We start from the raw sequence: 9,825 nt of genomic DNA, 5'->3' as shown, positions 1-9,825 counted from the left end.
CTGACTATTGATAGGAGAACCAGTTTCTCCTGTTTAGATGTGGCAGTGCAGAATAAGGAAGAGGTAGTCTTTTGTACTTCTCAGCCATTCTTTCTTACAAAGTGCTTGTTTTGAAACTGTCACTTCCTGATTGCATTGTGAAGGACCACATAAAAATGCTGAGTTGAAAAGAAAGTGAAGACATTCAGCTGAGCAAAACCAGTATGTATACATACATGAGGATAATTGTCTGTGGGGGAGCAGTCAGGAGAAAAGGCCATTGTTTTCTCTACCAAGTACTCTGCCACTTGTTGTAATTTTTTTTTTTATGATGATGAGCAGTATTTCTCAATCAGTGGATTGTGAACTTGCATGCTTTCCAATTACATTTTGTATATTTAAGTTTGATAGTTAAAGATAAGCAGCAGTACACTGAGCCAAATACTTGGGTACAAGATCGAGTTTATGGGGGCAAAGGAGAGTGTATTTGAAATGAGTTTTTTAGATTTTTTACATACCTAATAGTTTGAATCCATTACCTGTTTGTTTTCTTTTTTAAAAAGTCCTCTGCAGAATAGAAAATATGGCATGGGGAAAAAAAATATTATTTGCCTCCAACACCTAATTTATCTTCACTGTCTGGTACTCGTAAGAAATAATCAAGGACCCTAAATGCTACAAATTTGGGGAGTTTTATTTGAAATGGCTGAACTAAGGCACTTAAATCTTTCGTTTCCTATCAAAGAAGAGCACCAACAGCTCTGCCAGGGATCAGTTAAAGTTGGAGAGAGTAAGTGTAAAGTAAGTTATAATTGTCTAGTTGGATATAGAAACAGATGTATTAGCAGGGAACGCTTCAGAGAGAAAAGGTTATCACTGCTTTGTGACTGCTGCATGCTTTTTTTCAGTTGGGATGAAAGACAGCAACCACAATCCCTAATCTCATCTCAGAGCTGCCAGAGGAGAACTGTAGAAACCACCTGGACCGCTGCAAAGTCTGGCCACAGGGATGGGCAAGATGGTAAGACCAGACTACACCCATGTACTTTTCTGACTATTATTCCCTAGTCTTTTTTGTTGCTAGATGTGTTAAGTCAAGTCTGTTACACAGGCAGGTAGTGATTGGACAAGGGAGAATGGTTTTAAACTGAGAGAGAAGAGATTTAGATTAGAAGTTGTTAGGAAGAAATTCTCTGCTCAGAGGAATAGTGGGGCACTGGAAAAAGTTGTCCAGAGAAGTTGTGGATGCCCCATTCCTGGGAGTGTTCAAGGCCAGATTGGATGGGGCCCTGAGCAACCTGATCTGGCATGCGGCATCCCTGTATGTGGCAGGGGGGTTGGAACTAGATGGAATTTAAGGTCCTTTTGACCCCAAACCTTTCTGTGTCCTTGTCCAGACACATTCCAGGTAGCATTCATGCTGCCTTGCCTGGCCACTGAGCTTGGCACTTGGGCCAGGAGATCCATCTATGCCCTATTTGTCATCAACAAAGAGAAAAAACATTCCTCCTAAGGGCTATTCAGGCTGCCAAAGCAAAGTTCCTGCTTAGACAGAGTGCCCTTTTCCATGTTTCTCTCCCTTGATAAAAGTGAGAGGGAGATGAGCTTCCACTCTGTGCAGGGCTTTTCTTCATAACATCAACAGATTTTGTTTAAGTGCTACAGAAGGCATAATTGAAAGAAGCCTGCACTAGTAGGTGGGTGAAAAGGGAAGGAGCTGATGGTCTCAATATAATCTTTATTGGCCTCAATCTGACGAAGACTTAGGCATATGACTAAATTTATGCCATTCATTTCCTCTGTCATCTGCAATCAGTTCCCACTCTCAGATGCATTAGTATTTGTGGGAAGCAGAATTCTCATATGAGCTAGCTGTTGTGATAGTAAGACTTTTTAGCTTTCCTGAGTCACACCAATAATTCTAGAGGTCTTTGGGTCCATTTTTAAATATTCTGATGTTGCACTTTCCAGATAAGAATTTTACACATTTTTATAGCTGTTTTGTCCCATTTGATTTACACATCTATCACTTGTCATTATATAGTTATGTTTGACTGTTGGTCTTCCAGCCCTGCAATTTATGAGAAAAAGAACTTGAAAAAAACATGTATCTGCCAAAGCTCCTGTGTGCACCAAAACAGTATGGTTTTTTTTCCAGTTCTGAAGAGATATTGAGAAGAAATACCAGACTTTTAGCTTGCCACTTTCTATTTGATATGTGCAATATGTGAATATACCTAAAACAAGTCAACAGTATCTGTTTTGTTGTGAGGAACGTTCTCAATAGTTAAGTTATTCTGCTTTACTGCATTTGCTTTATTTCAAAGAGGAAAAACTGAGTAAGAACCAGTATGACTGGCCTGCAGTATAGAAACAGGATAAACATGGAAATAATTTGAATAGAAATATAAACAGGAATGGCAGAGTGCCAGCAACCACTTGTATATAAATCCTCAGGCAGCTATACCAGAAGTCTCTTTCCTTACATTCTTTGCATTGCATAAAAGTCTGGGTAGTTTGAGAAGATATGTACATGTGTCTCATCACCACTTCTCTCCAAAATATGACCAAACCTTTACAGCTGGTTGGCTTTGAATTAGAGTAGCACCACTGGTGCTCTGTAAGATTTTTGTTGGTTTTTTTGGATAACAGATTTACATATGGACTGCACCTGTTTTATACTTATTTTAGCTTAGCCTTAGACCACGGATATAGGAGGCCCATGGAAAGAAGGAGGAAGAGCTAATCCTCAGAGGTTCCTAAAAAATTTCAAGCCAGGTTGCCTGATGATAATATACCTGAAAGGGTGGTGGTTTTGTTTTTTTTTTCCCCCAGTTCCATTGGTTTTGAAACTGTAACATGTGGAGCACAGCACTTTTGATCCATGGCAAAGTATCCTAACTGCAAGGGAGTCAGTAGTTTGCTGAAACTGACAGAGAATTACAGACTTGCCCTCTGTGTTTTTAAGCAAATAAAAAGAGATGATAGAAAGCTGAGTGTCTGAAGCATAGGAAGGTATGGAATAGTCCATGAAGTTTTTGCTGTGCAAATGTGTAATGTGTAGTGAGTCAGTATAGCAGACTTGTTCAGTGATCTAAGTCCATTTGTCCTGGATTGTTCAGCATACAATGTGTTTGTAGTCCTTTTCCCACCAGATTGCTGGTTTACAGTGAGATATATAGAAAATATTTTAAAATAAACTAGGAGCTTCCACCTCCTTCAGTTGAAGAAGAAAGACAAAAATACGTAGTAAATGTTAATTTTGAAAGAACTGAAATCATCCTCGATTTTGTTTGTCAATATTGCACCTGGATTCTATTTAGATTGTCTTACAAGTTAGATTGAAAACTGAACTGGCAACCAGGTTTTTTTAGAAAGTTAGGGTAAAAGGAAGAGGAAAAATTTACTTTAGTTGCACTAAGGTGTTAGAAACTTAACTTGTAATACATGCTATGACTTCATTGACAGATTTTATATGTTCCAGTCCACTTCTATCTGTGGCATAATTGTGCAAAATTAACAGCAAAATGTTAGGGAAATATTTAATTAGAAATAAAAGATTGGAAGGAACTTCAGAAAGATGCTTTCTCCTTGCTTCAGATCTGGATCAGTTCTACCTAAACTGTTCCTCACAGATATTTAGCTTCTCCTAAAAACTTGCCAGCAATGAACAGTCAAGTCTTCTGGGTCAGTCTTATCCTTGTCTAACTTCATGCTAGGAAATGTCTGCCTCCAGTGTAAAGTAAATTTCCCTTCCTGCAGTTCCCACTTACGAATTTTCTTATTTCTCAGCAACCGTGATGTATTTCCGTTGCTGCTACCTGCTCCAGAATGAATACCCCTCCAAATCTTTCATTTCATAGGCTAAAACTTGATGTTTTCATTTAATTCTGTTTGTTATTCCAAAAGTTTTTTAGAAGCCTAAAATTGGACACAATACTTGAGCACAGTATTCCAGTGAGTCAGTGGAAGGACTGTTCGGCTACCATAAGGAAATTTAAGTGTGTAATTAAAGGTGCTCTTGCTTTTGTTGGAGTGAGGTAATAAGTTGCCACCTTTCAGCTGGGATACAGTAACTGCTCGTGTGTCTGCTCCCAGCAAATGCAGAGAAAAACAGGCTTGAATTCCTGTTCCATATCGGGCAGGCTGTATGTACAGTCAGTTTCTGTGTCAGGGATGAGAAGGAACAACTGTTACCAGCTGGGGACAGCAGCAGCAAGGATTCCTCATATCCTTGGTTGGACTTGACAAGTTCATAAAGTGTACCCAGCCAGCTGCCTAGATCTGCCATCAAAAGGCATGAAGGTCTGTGCCAGTCCAGGCAGCAGCCTTCTGCTGTGTAGTTTTAACATAATCAGGTAAGTCAGGGACTTCTCAAAGAATTTCATAGTTTTGGAAGAACGAAAGCTCCATGTAGCAGTAAATGTGTGTAGCCTGTCTTCCTTCTTACCCTCTTCAGGGCAATCACTTTTGGGCTGGCAATTAAAACAAATGCTTATGCATTAGGATATGAAGAAAACTCTGTTTAAATCATCTTCAGAATATTACTTGCAGGCTTTTAGGAAGAAATTTTTACTTTATTCTCAATCACTCTTTCTTCATTTTCCCAACCTGGTGTGCATGTTTTTCTGTTGCTTGCTCCCAGCTACCTAAACATAATTTTCTGGTCCCAGGCAAGAAATGGAGAGAATACCACATCAACTCTCATGAGGCCATTTCTTAATGCAGTATCCCTTTCTGGAGGCACTTATAATAGCTCTTCATTCTTTGTACATGTTTTACAGTGGAGGGGCCATGTCCTGTACTAATTCTAGGTGTAAGAAGGAGCCATTACGAGACCTGTTTTACTTTAAGGACAGCCATCCATGTAGTTACTGGCAGTTCGTATAAAGAAATGACCTTCATGTGCAAAGCAAAATTTAATTAGTGTTTCTTTTCAAGTATACATGACACCACAGCATAGTTCACCCAGTTTTATTTTATCTCCACTTGATATTTGATATATTTCATTCAGAAAAATGTGTTTTTACACTTGGATGTCTCAGCGGTCAGAGAATAAATCACAGTCACAAGATTATCATTGCTGTGCAGGGAAAGCCAAGATACTAAAAAAGCATGAGGTCAAACACATTCAAGGTCACACTAGTCCCCCTAAGCTGTTGAGTGACACGTGACAATGTAGACAAAAACTTGAACGTTCCTGCCGATGCACGAATAACTTTGCGTGAGGTACAAGGTGTACCTGGGAGCACACGCACCGAGGCCTCCTCAGATACCTGAGTCACATGAGGGTGCGCTAGGGTACGCCGAAGCGAAAATGACACCGCGGCCGGTCCCACGGGCAGCTTGCCCAGTATGCACCAGGGTCGCGGGAGTCAGGCCACACCGCAGTTGTACCGGGGACAGCTTGCGGGTGGCCGTACCCCGCCGGGCCGCCCCGATCCCCCGCCCCGACGCGCTCCCGGGGCCGCTGGCGGAGGCCCGCAGGTGCGGGGCGCGGCGCCGGGAGCGCGCACGTTGCCCGGGCGGGGGGGTCGCCGCGTCCCCGGCGAGGGCGGCGGCCGCCCCTCTGCAGCGCGCTGCGGGCAGGACGCCTGCGCCGTGCGGGGGGGCGGGCGCCGCATCCCTGCGCTCGGAGCTGCGGGCACGGGCGCCGGCATGAGCGGAGGCTCCGCCGCGCCCAGCCGGAGCTGAGTCGGGAGACAAAGGGGAGAGGCTGCCGCCATGGGCGAGCAGCTCCGCGCCCAGCCCGCCGCCCCGGCGGGGCCGCCGCCGCCCGCCGCCGCCTCCTGCTCGCTGGTCGGCGGGCTGCTGCAGAACGGCTTCCACCCCTCGGGCCCGCCGCTCAGCAACGGCGGCTGCGGGGAGGCGCCGCACCCGCTGCTGCTACGCCCGGAGCTGCCGCCGCTCAGCCACGGCTCCCCAGCCAAGAAATGCAGGCTGCGCCGGAGGGTGGACTCGGGCCGGCGGCATAGGCCACGTAAGTGATGACCGCGGCGGCTCTGGGGAGCGACGCCGGCCCGGCCCCCTCCGCCCCGCGCGGCGCTGCCGCAGCCCTGCCCGGTGTCAGGCGCCTGCGGGTCCCGCGCCACCTCCTTCCCTGCGGAGCGCCGCCCGGCCGGGGCTGACGGGCGCCCGGCTCCGCGCCGCGGGCGTTCCGCCCCCCAACGCCGGCTGCCGGGCGGGCGGAGCGCGGGAGCCCCGCGCCGGCCAATGCGGCGGCGCCGCCCGGGCACGGCCCCGCTCCCGCGTGGGCCGGGCCCGCCCTGCGCCAATGGGGCGGCGGCGGGCGGGGAGCGGCGGCCCGGCACAAACGCCGGCGGGCGGCGGGCGGTCGCTCCTTGCCGAGCTGCGCGTCGGGCGGTGCCCAGGGTCCTGCCCGCCTCGCCGCCTCCTCGCCGCACGCATGAAGCTCATAGTGCCCAAGCAACACTGTGAGTAATGCCCGGCCGCCATCCCGGCCGGGGCCACCGGGGCGCTCTGGAGCGTGGGAAGGTTCTGCGGGCTTAGCGTTTGCTCCTTTCCCAAACGGTGTTCGAATGAAGAAAAAAGTGCATCGGGGAACCCAGAGCAAGTTATTCTGACTGGCGGGGAAAAAATATATTGCAAACATGTTAAATTTGTAGTATGCTTCTCATTTGGGTAGTCTTCGTGAATTGGCTGTCTATTTCAGGTTTGGTTTTAAGGCTGTGAGACTCAAACATCCTATTTGTTAATTTTATGTTTGCTTATTTCTGTATGATTGATTGATTAGTAGTCTTGCTTACTTGTAGGTGGGGAGGTATTGATTAATTCCGTGGTAAACTCTGCGAGTAAAACAATCTACGGGAAAAAGTACACCGTTTCATTTCACTCTCACTTTGCTAGCCCTTCAAATAAAGCCCACAAATGTTTGCTTCTTTGTTACAAGTTCAGCATGTTCCAAAAAGGGTAATCAGGGATAGTCAGGATCGCAGCTCCCTGCTGCCAAAACTTAAAGATGTTTCTACTCAGTAGGAAGTAAGTGTGCGTTCAGCTACTCTGGGGTTTTTTTTTTTCTTTGTTTTGAAGTGAATATTTAAAAAACTTTCCTGGTTAAACAGAACAAAATATTCAGAAACAGCTTTGAAGAGCTGCAGCTTTCACAGAACTGTATATTAGCCAGTGCCTTTTCTGGCTTTTTCAATGCTTTTGGTGAGCTACTCAAGCTTATACTCCCTTCTCTGATTGATTAATCATGGAGTGCTTTCAGTACTTGTTGATAGTTAATTTAGTCCTCTATCAAATTTAACCTATCAATGACCAAACCATTCTCTGTCACAAACTGGTTTTGTAGTCTTTGTCCTGCTTCACGTTGTCTTCATGAACAAAACCTGCAGAACCTGGGCTAGCTTACATTTTGATTTGGTGTAACTAAGAAGAGTCAGCACTTGCATATCAGACTCTCCACAACAGTATAAACTATTTTGAAGCAAAGAATAAAGCTTTCAGGGATTCATGTAATCACTTGATTAGGAAAGAATGAGGCTTTGGAATTTCCATCCCATCTTGAGGGGAAAAAAGAGCCCATCAGAGTAAAAAGCATAGGTGACTGACTATATTAGCCAAGATATATGACAGCTGAATCTTCAGGTGTGGGGGTTTAGTGAAATGAGGCTTTAATAAAAACAGCAGCTGAGGGAAGTGCTTTGTAGAACTATTTCGTGGTCAATTTCTTTGCTGATTAAAATACATGAATGCTTGCTGATATACTTTTATATATATATATATAGTTTATTTTGTACAGGAAAAAATCTGAAATTTAGTATTAGTCATGCAGGAAATAATGGTAGCACACTGTCACCATCTTTAAAAATTCATTACCTTATTACTCAAATTGTCCTAGTACTGTGTATCTTTCCACTTCATCCTCCCCTAGTGAATACTACACAGTACCATTTTTACTGGTTTGTTTGGTGCTTTTAATCCTGGCCTATGCAGATGTTTGTTCTGTTCCTAAGGACAGATTGCAAAATGAAGTGTAGTTGCCACATGGTATGTGAGACCAGTATTGATTGCAGGGTTTGCTTTGTGCGGTGGAGAAGATGAGATAATTGGTATTTCCCAATATTTCAACAAATGAAACCTATCTTTCTGCAGCAATCATTCATTTAAACCCTTATTTATATGTTCTCTTGATTGTTTTTCCTTTCTGACAAAGTGAGGTAGAATTCTCTGTTCACAAGTCTTTTTCCCTCTCGGAAGGGAAGATTCCCCATGAAATCAGTGTGCTTTGCTGATAAGCCTGCAGTGAGAGAGCTTCTGCTGGGAATCCTGTCTTTGCTTTCTTTTTTCCTTAGTTTAACTAGATGGGTTGTCAGGGATATTGGGCTTGTGTCAGTTTTCTTTTTCTTTAGAAATCAGTTTGTGGTAATATAAAAACATTTGTGTGGATGGTCACACCTGTTTAACCACCAGCTCTCTGGATTTGGGTTTGAAGTTTTTGTGGGGTTGGTTGTAACTTTTGGGTTTTGTTTGTTTCTCTGGTGAGGAAGAAGACAATTAATAAACCCTTGCTACCAAAGATGAACTGGAAGGCTTCACCTGATATGTGTGCATGATTTAGCTCTAGGTTTTTAAGGTTTGAAGAAACTGTAATTACTAAGCAGATATAATTAATTTTTTGAGCTACATATTCTATTTTCCTTCAAAGGAAAAAAATGCTTCTGTCTCATTTCTTTTATAACTGTGTAAAACAGGAAGAAGTAATTGAAAAATACGCGTAAGCTATTATCCCTTTATTTTTTTGAATAAAAATCAACTTTCAGAAGCTGTAAGATTACTATGCCACACTATGTGTGTCTTGTTCTGTTTTTTTTTTTTTTTTCCTCTGTTACTGTTTTTGGCTCTCACTTATTCTGGACCAAATTAAAACAGGAAGTTCTTAGATCATCAAAGTGTCAAGCAATGCAAATGAAATGTAAAGGAAATAATAGGATTTCAACATATGTGTGTCCAGAAAGAAAAGTAGCTGAAACTAAGATAATTCATCTGAGATACTTAAGATATCAGAGTATTAATACCACCATTCAAATTATTGATAAAAAATTGAAATACTCTGCCTGTCTTTTGAGGGAATATAGGTCTTGTAAAAGAGGTTTATAAGCTGAAACAGTTTTGGCAAAAGAAGAAACTCCTGCAGATTGGTCAGGAATAAATCTGAGGCTCAGGTAGAGAGAACAATGTTCTACCCAGCAGGATTCAGGCACAGCCTCTTTCTAAAAGTTGAGGAGTAAAAAGATTCAGCTAGCCTTATGTGGTGGTTGTTTAAATGTATGAAAAGGATTACCCTTGGTTATCTTCTTTAATGGGGGTAAATGTTATTGGATGACCCAGGAATACCCTTTCATTCTTGCTTCTCCTGAGCTCTTGTCCATGAGGAGAATGTTGTGATTTAATATTTACTTTCCACATGCCCCCTGTATATTGTATGTTAAGCATAAGGTTTTTAAAAATCTAAGGTGTTGAAATCTGAATATAATAATGCCTTGTAGAAATAGCCTAATACTCCAGAGTTAATGCAGAAACTAGGTAAAATGTATCATGGAATTTCTCATGAGTGAACCTTTGCCCCAGATACACAGCTGTTGGTGTGCATCAGATTACCTACTTATGCAATGCTGTAGATACCTTCTGTTTGCATTGTCACATGCTTCTGCAGCTAAATTTTTGACTAGTACAGATTTTTATCTCAAGATAACAAACCATTAAGTAGTTGGCACAGTTTATTAACATAAAGGGAATTTAATTTTTTTAAAGAAGATAAGTAGAATCTTTGATTTATGCTAGACTTTTAAGAACACATGATGCATCTTGATGCTTTCTGTA

General features: G+C 43.2%; 1 protein-coding gene across 3 annotated transcripts in view; it reads left to right on the top strand.

Annotated features, from left to right (window-relative positions):
• The first annotated feature begins 887 nt into the window (after positions 1-887).
• PANK1 (pantothenate kinase 1) overlaps positions 888-9,825 on the top strand; it is a 31,094-nt gene continuing 22,156 nt past the window's right edge. Inside the window, exon 1 of one of the 3 annotated variants that reach the window (XM_082286359.1) lies at positions 888-1,000. Coding sequence is in view for 2 of the 3 variants with exons in the window: in XM_082286357.1 (XP_082142483.1) it covers positions 5,704-5,959 (256 nt within the window). In the remaining variant the exon portion in view is untranslated. Of the gene's footprint in view, positions 1,001-5,361; positions 5,960-6,295; positions 6,414-9,825 lie in introns of those variants that run through there. The other 2 variants (XM_082286357.1, XM_082286358.1) reach the window with 2 other exon arrangements.

The sequence above is a fragment of the Coloeus monedula genome, assembly GCF_965178545.1.
Source record: "Coloeus monedula genome assembly, chromosome: 8".
NCBI lineage: Eukaryota > Metazoa > Chordata > Aves > Passeriformes > Corvidae > Coloeus > Coloeus monedula.
This window is presented reverse-complemented; position numbering and strand designations above follow the sequence as displayed.